Source organism: Lissotriton helveticus, chromosome 11 (assembly GCF_964261635.1).
Source record: "Lissotriton helveticus chromosome 11, aLisHel1.1, whole genome shotgun sequence".
Lineage (NCBI taxonomy): Eukaryota > Metazoa > Chordata > Amphibia > Caudata > Salamandridae > Lissotriton > Lissotriton helveticus.
In genome coordinates this window covers 482,428,420-482,442,930 of record NC_136072.1, presented here as the reverse complement: position 1 = coordinate 482,442,930, position 14,511 = coordinate 482,428,420, and the positions used below count along the sequence as shown (strand labels likewise).

At 46.8% G+C, this 14,511-nt stretch overlaps 1 protein-coding gene across 1 annotated transcript in view; it reads left to right on the top strand.

Annotated features, from left to right (window-relative positions):
* The first annotated feature begins 3,893 nt into the window (after nucleotides 1–3,893).
* Nucleotides 3,894–14,511, top strand: part of LOC144790821 (zinc finger protein 862-like) — a 35,105-nt gene continuing 24,487 nt past the window's right edge. The window contains exon 1 of the mRNA XM_078665495.1: nucleotides 3,894–5,089. Within this exon, the coding sequence (XP_078521621.1) occupies nucleotides 3,894–5,089 (1,196 nt within the window). The remainder of the gene's footprint in view (nucleotides 5,090–14,511) is intronic.

The window sequence follows — 14,511 nt, the reverse complement described above, 5'->3', positions numbered from 1 at the left end:
TCATCTCACTAGTTTCGTATTTCTCATGAGGGGTTGTTCCTAATGTTTCTATTTTAGCGAGGTCAAAAAGAGATCCCATTAGTGGCCTACTGATTTTGCTCAATTCCTTTTGTTTTTTTACACGATTTTTCACTATCTGCAAAGACTAAACAGAGTATTGCGACTCTGTGCTTGTTTGTAAATAGAGAATGAACCAAAGAGAACCAATTCTAAAACAGTAAATGCTTGGATAACTATCAATCAAATGGAGAGAGAAGCAGGCACGACGGATTACAACGGGGGCAAAGGCCTGCGTTAACTACCCTTCACTATCTGCAAAGAGAGAGTACTCCTAATAGAAATGAGGGGGGGGCAGCATTCAAAGCAGATCAGTGTGCATAAACACGAAAATGTTTTTACTTACCACGTACTTGACATTCGACAGCTTATGATATTTGCTATTAAAAAACCAATGAAATTCACTGAAAAAAACATAGGTTATAGACCATATATAGTTAGGAATTAGCATTTACAAAACCTTGAAAATTCACTGAAAAAACCATAGGTTATAGACCATATATAGTTAGGAATTAGCATTTAAAAAACCTTTTTTTACTCACACAAAACCATTGAAATTCCATATATAGTTAGTTGTACTAACTATATATCGCGCACCCGCAATCCACTGCTGATCATGTCACATATTACATCATTCATGACATGGTCAGTGACATCACTGATGACATCACTGATGACATCTCAAATGACATCACTGATGACATCACTGATGACATCTCAAATGACATCACTGATGACATCACTGATGACATCTCATTTGACATTACTGATCATATCACTGATGACATCATTCATGTGATAATACGATGAACCTCTTCAGACTCTAATATAACCTTAGATACACTCAGTGTAAACAAACACTCACAGACTGTCACTCATCCATGGAGTTACTCACACATTTAGTCAGTCATGCAAAGAATCAATCACACCTCCATTTCCTCAACTATACAGTCATACACACCTTACTTATTCAAACATATACTAACACATATTTACTGTCTTATACAATCCCTGATACAAGTTCACAATGATCCATACAGCCACTCACACATTCACTGGCTCTTATGCAGTTATTTATATATGTCAACTCTCACATGTATTGTGTTTTACATATGTACTTACTTTGACATGTAGCACTGAGATATCCATTCACTCACCAATACACTCATGCACACAGTCAACCGCCCATACAGCTGTTTCCACATGCACTTTTGAACCCATACATCTAGTGAATCAACTGCTCACACATCTATGCACAGAGTCATACACCTCCCAGCCACCCACACACACACTCAGTCTCCCATACAAATACTTGGGCAACCAATCAATAACACATATAGCCTCTCGTATAGCTACTGATCAACACATGCAGCAGTTTACAGAACAACAGACATACTGATGCACACATTCAGACAGTTTAGTCACTAACCCATGCATTTAGTACGACACATTTATTCACTCACTCATACAGTCAGTCACGCACCTACTAAATCCTTCATCCAGACACTTATACATCCACTCATTCTTCAATATATCAAACATATTTAAACTTTACAGAAACACACAGTCACTGGATGATGTCATCAGTGATGTCATCAGTGATGTCATTTGAGATGTCATCAGTGATGTCATCAGTGATGTCATTTGAGATGTCATCAGTGATGTCATCAGTGATGTCACTGACCATGTCATGAATGATGTAATATGTGACATGATCAGCAGTGGATTGCGGGTGCGCGATATATAGTTAGTACAACTAACTATATATGGAATTTCAATGGTTTTGTGTGAGTAAAAAAAGGTTTTTTAAATGCTAATTCCTAACTATATATGGTCTATAACCTTTGGTTTTTTCAGTGAATTTTCAAGGTTTTGTAAATGCTAATTCCTAACTATATATGGTCTATAACCTATGTTTTTTTCAGTGAATATATATATATATATATCACAGAAACTCCTGACCGCCTAGTGCTCGGCGGAGAGTCCTCAGGTGTAGACCTCTTTAAACTCCCTTCAAAAGTCACAGGCCAGCACACAGAATCAAGGTGCAAGCAGTGCAAGGTTTTAATCTGCCATTATCAGACAGGTGTTTTCCATGACATGTTTCACTCCTCAAAGGAGCTTGATCACATGGGATATATGTATCAGAAATTACACCCATTTGAGCAAGGTGACTGCGCCAGGAGAGGCACATTTTCACAGCATAGGAAGTCAGTGCAACAGTAGGAGATCATGACTTGCGGCATAGCCACCACATTTTCAGATTGGTTATATATGGCATTTCCATTGCTTCTTCTTGTTGGGTTTGAGCCTTTTTTATAAACGGGAAACAAGTGAAGGTTTGGCTGGTGTGAAGGAGGAAAAGTTGTGGGCTGCTGAAGGGGACTACTGTGGTGATGTGTCGGGTGCACGGCTCTCAGCACAATAGCTGTTCTGATTTTCTGCATTTTGTCTTCGGAAGATGAAGACAAATGAAACGCAAACCCCTTAGGTTTGGTGATGGCAGTTGCTGTGCTCATTTGAATTGGAAATGTGTTGTCTGTAATGGTGGTGCGCTACCACACCATGCATACACCACTCCACTGGTCTATTGTAAATGTGATTACATGCAAATGTGTGTGTATGGGAAACGTCTCAGTAAAAACACTGACATGGCAAAAGGTAAACAAAATTCAGGAGAGTGGCTGGATTGTGTGGGGAGGTGCAGATAAGTTTAGCCTAATGGAAGCTAATAATGAAGCACAGGGGCACGTGCCTATTTGGCTAAACTGGAATCCCAGGTAACTATTTGGTCGTTTTTCCTAGTGGAGTATCTGGGCCAGTCCCATTCATTGTTTGTTACTCTTAGAGCCTTTGCTAACCATCTTGTCTTCAATTGCAGGTTTGCAGTCTGTAAGGTATTTGTATTTGAATGGTCAGGCGTGAGTACCCACAAAGATAAGGTAATTCTGTTTATGTTCCACGTTGCATTTGGGGGGTGCTTGGTAAATAGATTCACAATCTGCACCCCTTTTCTATTACAGGTTTGTGAGACTGTGCTACAAATACAGTTGTACGGGCAGACGTGAGTACAGGCAGAACAAACAGGCAGACGTGAGTACAGGCAGAACAAACAGGCAATTGTTTGTGAGTTAAACTGTGGTGCATCTTGTGCATTGTAGTATAACCACATACCTTACCCACGTTTTCTTCTGTTGTAGGTTTCACAGACAGTACCCCACACATTTGAACGGGCATACGTGAGAACAAGCAGAGCAGGTAATTCTTTGGTAGAGTTAAACTGTGGTGCATCTTGTACATTGTAGTATAACCACATATCTTACCCACGTTTTCTTCTGTTGTAGGTTTCACAGACAGTACCCCACACATTTGAACGGGCATACGTGAGAACAAACACAACAGGTAATTGTTTGGTAAACTGTGGTGCATCTTGTGCATTGTAGTATAACCACATACCTTACCCACGTTTTCTTCTGTTGTAGGTTTCACAGACAGTACCCCACACATTTGAACGGGCATACGTGAGAACAAGCACAACAGATAATTGTTTGGTAGAGTCCCCCTATGGTGCACATGGTATATTTCTGTATTACAAATTCACAATGTGCTGTAACAATCTTTACTTCTATTGCAGGCTCTACGGACAGTGCTACATATAAGTTTGAAAGGGCACTGCAGTGGACAGAAAAATCCAGGTAATTACACTCTACGTATTGCCGACAATGCCTCAGTATTATGTGACCGATTGCAATCATGAGCATAGGCATCAACTTTAACCATGTTCCTTTATTTTGCAGGCTTTGTGGCATAGCAGGCTAAACCCAGTTATTGCAAATATGTTCAAGCGCAAAGCTGTACCTTCTGCGGAGTGTGATGCTTCACCACAAAGGAAGAAATGTTGTCTTGTCTTCAAGGAAGAGTGGATGAAAGAAATTGTGGAGGCTGAGACCCAGAAATCACGAAGCAAGGTTCGAGTGCAACTTGGGGAACTATTTCAATACAGTCCAGATGTGGGCTTAATTTGCAAAGCATGTGCAGAAGCCAAGCTTGTTGGGGACTTTTCCACAGGGAAGAAATGGAGTGATGGCTGGAAACTGGATTACCTGAAACGCCATCTAATTAGCAAAGTTCACGAGTCTGCCATGGTGATATTGAGAAACAGAATTGCTGCTGCCAGGTTTGGTTTTGGAGTGTGGGCAATGCTGACAGAAACTCCCACTGACAAAGCAAATAGGATGGAATTAGTTGAACGACAAAGATCCCTGCCTGAGGAGATAAAGATTCTCATCAACAATGTGTTGCTGGCAGTCAAGATGAATACTTCAATGTTATCTGTACAAGACATCCATGACCACCTAGCTTTGTATGTGAAGATACCAGACAGCTGGAGGAGCAAGAACTATGCCTTTGAGTTCCTTGAAGCCATCAATAGCGTGATACACAGTGAAGGTATGGCAGAACTTCGTAACGCTTTGTATCACACATTGATAATTGATGAGAGCACAGATATTTCTGTTACAAAAATGCTCATTCTGTACTTCAAGTACCGACCTGTAACCTCAACAGAGCACAAAACACAGTTTGGGGGCATAGTGAAGCTGACTAGTTGTAATGCTGAGGCCATCACTACTGCTGTGAAGGAATTCTACACTGCCAATGAACTGGACCTCATGAAAATGGTCATGTTTACATCCGATGGTGCGTCTGTGATGCTGGGTAAAAATAATGGTGTTGCTACTCGCCTTAAACAATCCATTCCTCATCTAGTTGAGCAGCATTGTGTCGCTCATCGAGAAGATTTGGGAGTTGATGATGCCTGGAAGAGGGTTCCAATGATTAAAGAGATGGAGACATTATTGAGGACTGTCTACACTGTGTTCTCCAGATCACCTGCAAAGAAGTCCAAGCTGGATGAAATGGCATTAGTCACTGACTGTGAAGTGGTCTCTTTTCGACCATTGAATGAAGTCCGGTTGCTTTCGAGGCATTTTGCAGTTGGTGCACTAATTCGGAATGACGAGGCTGTTCTTAAGTACTTTGAGCATGAGAAAGTTGAAGAGAATGATCCAGTTGCTAAATATTGTTACAAAAAGCTATCTGACTCAAACTACCACATTTCCCTTGCAGTACTTCATGACATTCTGAGTGAATTTGCAGCATTGTGCAAACTGTTCCAAAAAAGTTCTTTGACTACTGTTGAAGCTGTACAGTATGCAAGAGCAAAGATTGGCCAAATTAAGGAACAGTATTTGGGGGACACTGTCTTTTGGAGCAGCAATGTAAGAGAGATGATGGTGTTGTACAAGGAAAGGCAAGAATTTGACATTGGGCCTATTCTGTCTTTTGTTTCCCTTCTTTGTGATCACATGCAAAAAAGGTTCCCTGAGGATGAACTGAAAGAATGGGCAAGTTTTGAAATCCAGGCAATGTCAACACAATCACATTTTGATTTTGGGACTGAGAATATACAAAGGCTTGTTGAAAAGTATAAAAATGTCTTGGTCCTGGGTGATTGTGAAACACCAGAAGATGTTGTTCGACAATACAGAGACTATAAATATGTGGTGGCAGAACATGTAAAGGGTGGTTTATTGACCACATTTCAAGACATGGTGAATTTCACTGTACGCAATGCTGCTCAGTACAGTGTGGTGTCTCAGCTAGTTGATGTCTGCGCAACATTTCAAGCATCTAGTGCAGATTGTGAACGAGGATTCAGCCTCATGAATACTATTAAGAGTAAATTGAGGAATAGACTAGAGCAGAAGCATTTGGATATGCTGATGAGAACAAAGGCCTACCTCCTGAATGGGAAGGTTGACCTTGATAAAGTTTATCAGCACTGGAAAAATGGAAAGGATCGTCGTGAGAAGCAACCCTGTCACCCATCTAGTGATGCCACTTGACTTGTCTGAACGTCCTTCTCCCACAGTCCATGTTTGTGTGGATGTCTGAGTTTTACAAACTATCCCTGGCGGCATAGCCCAACATTACTCAGTAGCTTTCACATCACATTGTAAATGTTATGTAATTTTGTAACTTATTGTGTATATTTGATATTGTATAGGCTCTCAACATTTCCCCACCTAATGAACAGTGCTCCAGTTAAAAATATTTAGTAAAATCTTATGATGCTACCACCTTTTGGAGTCTTGTGCTTTTTTAAACCTTAAGTGTACTTACCTGTGTAACCAATCAATGTCATGGCGTCGTTATCCAATATGCAAAAGCTTAATGTGGAGCTGTTTGTGTGAAAATGCACCATCTTTTCACTTTTTTAAGCCAACGTTTGGAGTGACATTTGGCGCTGCACACGCGCGTGGTCTGGTTCCTGGCGCACATGGCCATGTTTGCAGCGCACAGAGACCCTCCAGTGCCGCACACAGAGGAAAAAAAATAGAGGGAACATTGGTAGCAGCTCAGTGCCTGCAGGATCTTTGCATTCACTGAGCAGCTTTCACTGACTACAGCACGCTTTAAATTTGAAAGCTGCTCAGTGAATGCAAAGATCCTTTGCAGTTGCACCATGTAGCCCGCGGGGCATGTGGAGGGCCCCGGGGCATAGTCGATGCAGTGAGAGCCCAACCCGCCCTGAACTGTGTGCTGCTGAGCTGTCTGGAGTGAAGAGAGGCCCGGGATGGCGGTGATGCAACGCGAGTGGTGCCGGACTGCCAGGATGCCAGCCACCACCGCAGGCTGCATGAAGTGAGTGGCGAGCGGGCCGAAGGTGAGCCCATAAAATAAAGGGCATTGAGGTGATCCCGCTGTGAAGAAGACAGAGTGGAGTAGCTACCCACTCCTCCGCCCCCCCCCCTGCGAGTAAGAGTGCCTATTGTTTGTGAGAAGGCTGGCCGTCCCCAGCCCAAGCCCCAGCGCGGCAAGTGTGGGAGGCTGCGGCAACTGCCTCATTTACGAACACAAGTGGTGCCCACCCACAGCGAAGAATGAACTCTGCCCCTCGACGGAGCAAGCAGTCTCCGTGCCCGTAAAAACCCGCCTCGCAGGGAAGATAATTGGTGCCCGGTTCCCCTGCCCCCAAGGACATTAAACTGCCCGCATCAAAGATAGAAATCCCCGGCGCCCGCTCTTGCCGCCAGAACCCCCTGCGCAGCCCGAGAGAGGAGGTCTGCGGCGAGGGGCGGAGTGGACGAAATGGCTGTAGGCAGCCAGCGCCGCCGAGAACATGTGAGGAAAGCAGCTGCGACCCCCGCACAGCTCGTGAGAGAAGAGGCTGCTGAGGAGGGGCGCAGTAAGAAGTGACTGCGTGCGGCCAGCGCTGCTAAAATAAATAAATAACCACTTACCACGGCCATGGGGTGTTGGTCCTGCGAGACCCGGCTGCGAGTGTATGTGTCCCGGGCAGCAGCCATCTCGATAGGAGCCCCTCCCAAGAGGTTAAACAGCACAGGGCCGGCAGAATTCAAAGGGAACACCTGGAAGTGGGGGAACACCAGCGAGAGGGAGGCCAGCAGAAGTTAGCATTTAGTTGGAGTGAGTTCTTGTGCTTCCTCTAATTCTGCATCTCAATTGACTCATGTGAGCCAGGATCTCACCATCAGATTCACTCATACTTTTGGGTTCCATCGTGAACCTTCTGTTTGGGTCCAGATGCACACCTTCAACATGGTATGGTTAGAGCAGCAACACAGTCAGCGTAAGGATGGGGGCAGATTTGGAAGGGGGAGACTGTCATCCGAAGGGGAGGGAAGAGTCACTGATACAATTGTAAACACAAAGAAGAAGCTACCTAGCCCTCCATAAAAATGAGCAGTGGAATGACACAAGTTATGTATCCATGATCTGGAGGAGTAGGTGCGAGGTACAAAAACTGTAAGGGGAAGGAAGACAACAGCGATTAATTAATACCAAGCAAACAAATAAGTATGGCAGTGAAGCCAACCAATGGTAAGGAGATGTCTAAGAAAGCCCACTACTAGAAAACAAAAGGTCTCCAAGTCACAGAGTAGGGTAGGCATTGTCTAGGTGCGAGAACTAAAGACTGAATGAAAAGTGCATTCGCAAAATAAGATGTTGGTCCACCAGCCTTGGCACAGAAACATGCTTCTTGGTAGGTGGATGTTCATATCACTGTCTATTTTGCCCTGGGAGGGGCAGCATGGTGGGGGGTTCTTGCTGAGGAACAAGTTGTGCAGGACTTCCTTCACCATGCAGGTTGGTGGTCTGTGCCAATGCTTGTCTGTGGATTTCCGACATCTTGTTAATTTTTCAGATAGTACCAACATTGCCTGCTGCAAGCACAAATAGCCTACTGAAGTCTTCCATACCTTGAAAAACACCTCCTATACAACATGTCTAAGTTTAAAAACTTAGTTTGCAAATGTGGGCCACTTTTTTCAGCTATTTGATTTGCCTGCCCCATATTAACAACATAACATAACTGAACAGGTCTATTTGTAAAGCGCATGATTACCCGAAGGTGTCCTGGCCCTGAATAACAGATGTTTATTGATAGGTCCTGATTTTGAAGCTATTACTTGAAAGGTCGTAAAGCGGTTTGCCAAAAGCACACATGCAAAGTCTTTTCTTTCAGTGTTATTATGTTCAAACCACAGTATGGGGCCCATGGGCCCTGAAGAAATTGGCTTAACATCAATGAAACTGGGCGGGGGAGGTCGCTCGGAAAAATGCGCGCGTTGCTTGGGGTTTAGTAGCTCCCGACGATTTTCACTGACCAGAAGTAGCTCTCACTACACAAAAGGTTGGAGACCCCTGCACTAACCCATGTATTTAGTGAGACACATTTAATCACTCACTTAAACAGTCAGTCACACAAGTACTAAAACTGCCATCCAGACACACTCATTCTTCAATACAGCTTGGTATATATATATATATATATATATATATATATACATATATATATATATATATATATTGACGCTCACGGGGAATGACCAAACAGCGGGAGGAACTCGTACACCACAACGGCTTTTCCCCAACAGCCTTTATTAGGTTCAGAACGCTGCTTTCACCGGTAAGTGGGCTGCTTCAACCGGACGCGTTTCGGGCATCTCCCTTCCTCAGCGGCATACAGTCCCTGAGACACCATGAAGCTCCGCCTCCATATAGAGCCATATCGCAAGCCAGGGATTGGCTGATCTGTATGATCGGATTGCGTTGCTTTGTGGGAGGCGTAGTCCGTAGTTACATGATGCTCAAATACACTGATTTCAAAGCTCTGGATGAGCCCCAGCGTGGGCAGCGTGATAGTGTCCTTGTTGCAGTGTCCCACAAGTGAAGCCACTGGATGTAGCTTCGTGGCCTCCTTCTCTTGAGTGGTGCCTTCCCAGCGGCAGGACGGCCGCTAATTATTGACGCTCACGGGGAATGACCAAACAGCGGGAGGAACTCGCACACCACAACGGCTTTTCCCCAACAGCCTTTATTAGGTTCAGAACGCTGCTTTCACCGGTAAGTGGGCTGCTTCAACCGGACGCGTTTCGGGCATCTCCCTTCCTCAGCGGCATACAGTCCCTGAGACACCATGAAGCTCCGCTGGGAAGGCACCACTCAAGAGAAGGAGGCCACGAAGCTACATCCAGTGGCTTCACTTGTGGGACACTGCAACAAGGACACTATCACGCTGCCCACGCTGGGGCTCATCCAGAGCTTTGAAATCAGTGTATTTGAGCATCATGTAACTACGGACTACGCCTCCCACAAAGCAACGCAATCCGATCATACAGATCAGCCAATCCCTGGCTTGCGATATGGCTCTATATGGAGGCGGAGCTTCATGGTGTCTCAGGGACTGTATGCCGCTGAGGAAGGGAGATGCCCGAAACGCGTCCGGTTGAAGCAGCCCACTTACCGGTGAAAGCAGCGTTCTGAACCTAATAAAGGCTGTTGGGGAAAAGCCGTTGTGGTGTGCGAGTTCCTCCCGCTGTTTGGTCATTCCCCGTGAGCGTCAATAATTAGCGGCCGTCCTGCCGCTGGGAAGGCACCACTCAAGAGAAGGAGGCCACGAAGCTACATCCAGTGGCTTCACTTGTGGGACACTGCAACAAGGACACTATCACGCTGCCCACGCTGGGGCTCATCCAGAGCTTTGAAATCAGTGTATTTGAGCATCATGTAACTACGGACTACGCCTCCCACAAAGCAACGCAATCCGATCATACAGATCAGCCAATCCCTGGCTTGCGATATGGCTCTATATGGAGGCGGAGCTTCATGGTGTCTCAGGGACTGTATGCCGCTGAGGAAGGGAGATGCCCGAAACGCGTCCGGTTGAAGCAGCCCACTTACCGGTGAAAGCAGCGTTCTGAACCTAATAAAGGCTGTTGGGGAAAAGCCGTTGTGGTGTGCGAGTTCCTCCCGCTGTTTGGTCATTCCCCGTGAGCGTCAATAATTAGCGGCCGTCCTGCCGCTGGGAAGGCACCACTCAAGAGAAGGAGGCCACGAAGCTACATCCAGTGGCTTCACTTGTGGGACACTGCAACAAGGACACTATCACGCTGCCCACGCTGGGGCTCATCCAGAGCTTTGAAATCAGTGTATTTGAGCATCATGTAACTACGGACTACGCCTCCCACAAAGCAACGCAATCCGATCATACAGATCAGCCAATCCCTGGCTTGCGATATGGCTCTATATGGAGGCGGAGCTTCATGGTGTCTCAGGGACTGTATGCCGCTGAGGAAGGGAGATGCCCGAAACGCGTCCGGTTGAAGCAGCCCACTTACCGGTGAAAGCAGCGTTCTGAACCTAATAAAGGCTGTTGGGGAAAAGCCGTTGTGGTGTGCGAGTTCCTCCCGCTGTTTGGTCATTCCCCGTGAGCGTCAATAATTAGCGGCCGTCCTGCCGCTGGGAAGGCACCACTCAAGAGAAGGAGGCCACGAAGCTACATCCAGTGGCTTCACTTGTGGGACACTGCAACAAGGACACTATCACGCTGCCCACGCTGGGGCTCATCCAGAGCTTTGAAATCAGTGTATTTGAGCATCATGTAACTACGGACTACGCCTCCCACAAAGCAACGCAATCCGATCATACAGATCAGCCAATCCCTGGCTTGCGATATGGCTCTATATGGAGGCGGAGCTTCATGGTGTCTCAGGGACTGTATGCCGCTGAGGAAGGGAGATGCCCGAAACGCGTCCGGTTGAAGCAGCCCACTTACCGGTGAAAGCAGCGTTCTGAACCTAATAAAGGCTGTTGGGGAAAAGCCGTTGTGGTGTGCGAGTTCCTCCCGCTGTTTGGTCATTCCCCGTGAGCGTCAATAATTAGCGGCCGTCCTGCCGCTGGGAAGGCACCACTCAAGAGAAGGAGGCCACGAAGCTACATCCAGTGGCTTCACTTGTGGGACACTGCAACAAGGACACTATCACGCTGCCCACGCTGGGGCTCATCCAGAGCTTTGAAATCAGTGTATTTGAGCATCATGTAACTACGGACTACGCCTCCCACAAAGCAACGCAATCCGATCATACAGATCAGCCAATCCCTGGCTTGCGATATGGCTCTATATGGAGGCGGAGCTTCATGGTGTCTCAGGGACTGTATGCCGCTGAGGAAGGGAGATGCCCGAAACGCGTCCGGTTGAAGCAGCCCACTTACCGGTGAAAGCAGCGTTCTGAACCTAATAAAGGCTGTTGGGGAAAAGCCGTTGTGGTGTGCGAGTTCCTCCCGCTGTTTGGTCATTCCCCGTGAGCGTCAATAATTAGCGGCCGTCCTGCCGCTGGGAAGGCACCACTCAAGAGAAGGAGGCCACGAAGCTACATCCAGTGGCTTCACTTGTGGGACACTGCAACAAGGACACTATCACGCTGCCCACGCTGGGGCTCATCCAGAGCTTTGAAATCAGTGTATTTGAGCATCATGTAACTACGGACTACGCCTCCCACAAAGCAACGCAATCCGATCATACAGATCAGCCAATCCCTGGCTTGCGATATGGCTCTATATGGAGGCGGAGCTTCATGGTGTCTCAGGGACTGTATGCCGCTGAGGAAGGGAGATGCCCGAAACGCGTCCGGTTGAAGCAGCCCACTTACCGGTGAAAGCAGCGTTCTGAACCTAATAAAGGCTGTTGGGGAAAAGCCGTTGTGGTGTGCGAGTTCCTCCCGCTGTTTGGTCATTCCCCGTGAGCGTCAATAATTAGCGGCCGTCCTGCCGCTGGGAAGGCACCACTCAAGAGAAGGAGGCCACGAAGCTACATCCAGTGGCTTCACTTGTGGGACACTGCAACAAGGACACTATCACGCTGCCCACGCTGGGGCTCATCCAGAGCTTTGAAATCAGTGTATTTGAGCATCATGTAACTACGGACTACGCCTCCCACAAAGCAACGCAATCCGATCATACAGATCAGCCAATCCCTGGCTTGCGATATGGCTCTATATGGAGGCGGAGCTTCATGGTGTCTCAGGGACTGTATGCCGCTGAGGAAGGGAGATGCCCGAAACGCGTCCGGTTGAAGCAGCCCACTTACCGGTGAAAGCAGCGTTCTGAACCTAATAAAGGCTGTTGGGGAAAAGCCGTTGTGGTGTGCGAGTTCCTCCCGCTGTTTGGTCATTCCCCGTGAGCGTCAATAATTAGCGGCCGTCCTGCCGCTGGGAAGGCACCACTCAAGAGAAGGAGGCCACGAAGCTACATCCAGTGGCTTCACTTGTGGGACACTGCAACAAGGACACTATCACGCTGCCCACGCTGGGGCTCATCCAGAGCTTTGAAATCAGTGTATTTGAGCATCATGTAACTACGGACTACGCCTCCCACAAAGCAACGCAATCCGATCATACAGATCAGCCAATCCCTGGCTTGCGATATGGCTCTATATGGAGGCGGAGCTTCATGGTGTCTCAGGGACTGTATGCCGCTGAGGAAGGGAGATGCCCGAAACGCGTCCGGTTGAAGCAGCCCACTTACCGGTGAAAGCAGCGTTCTGAACCTAATAAAGGCTGTTGGGGAAAAGCCGTTGTGGTGTGCGAGTTCCTCCCGCTGTTTGGTCATTCCCCGTGAGCGTCAATAATTAGCGGCCGTCCTGCCGCTGGGAAGGCACCACTCAAGAGAAGGAGGCCACGAAGCTACATCCAGTGGCTTCACTTGTGGGACACTGCAACAAGGACACTATCACGCTGCCCACGCTGGGGCTCATCCAGAGCTTTGAAATCAGTGTATTTGAGCATCATGTAACTACGGACTACGCCTCCCACAAAGCAACGCAATCCGATCATACAGATCAGCCAATCCCTGGCTTGCGATATGGCTCTATATGGAGGCGGAGCTTCATGGTGTCTCAGGGACTGTATGCCGCTGAGGAAGGGAGATGCCCGAAACGCGTCCGGTTGAAGCAGCCCACTTACCGGTGAAAGCAGCGTTCTGAACCTAATAAAGGCTGTTGGGGAAAAGCCGTTGTGGTGTGCGAGTTCCTCCCGCTGTTTGGTCATTCCCCGTGAGCGTCAATATATATATATATATATATATATATGTAATACATATTTCAGTTTTAAAGAAAACCACATTCACTGGATGATGTCATCGGTGATGTCATTTGAGATGTCATCAGTGAAAAAACCATAGATTTCTGGGGCGTTATAGTTAGTTGGACATTTCACTCGAACAAAACCATAGAAATTCCCCTGTTATAGTTAGTTGAGCTAACTATAACTCGCGACCCCGCAATGCACTGCTGATGATGTCACATATTACATCATTCATGACATGGTCAGTGACATCACTGATGACATCACTGATGACATCTCAAATGACATCACTGATGACATTTACATATATATAGATATATACTACTGAAATTTGTAACACTCTCTCTGCTTAGACGCAGAATAACAGGCGTAGACCTTCTCATGTGCCAGCATTATTTATTTTATCATGTTAGTCAAGACACGTTTCGGCCGTCCAAGCGCCCTTGATCGCTATATATATACGGTGACGTCGCCAAACAAGCCCTGACCTGGCAGGCTGAGTTTCCCTTCGTCAAACTCTGTTTTGGTTTATGGACACATTCAACAGGGAGAACCCGCCGGCTGCACCCGCAATTGGAAGGACGGATTGAGCCAAGTGAGCACCACTGGGGTATGCGGGAGGGGCTGCCACCAATCCTTAGGAGGTCTACGGGCCAACGTTATCCTGTCTTTCCTGTGGACAGCCAAGGTTTGTGGGATACTGTATTCCTGCACAGTCGGACCCTGGAGGACGTAAAATCAGCAGGACGCCACACTGTTTATCGGAGCAGTGGGCATTTGGCAGAACAGTGTGCTCAAGGAAGGTCACAAAAGCCCAAATAATAAGAACGATGTGAAACAAGTGAAGGAATGACTTTTTCGGGGCACATACCAACGCATGTAATGAATGATGGGACTTGTAGTCCGGAAGTGCTCAGCAACTAAACCGAAGGAGAGCCCTTCAAACAACTTTGAAATACGAGCATCATTGCTGAAAAGCGGAGGAGAAAGGTCGTTAAATATCCGG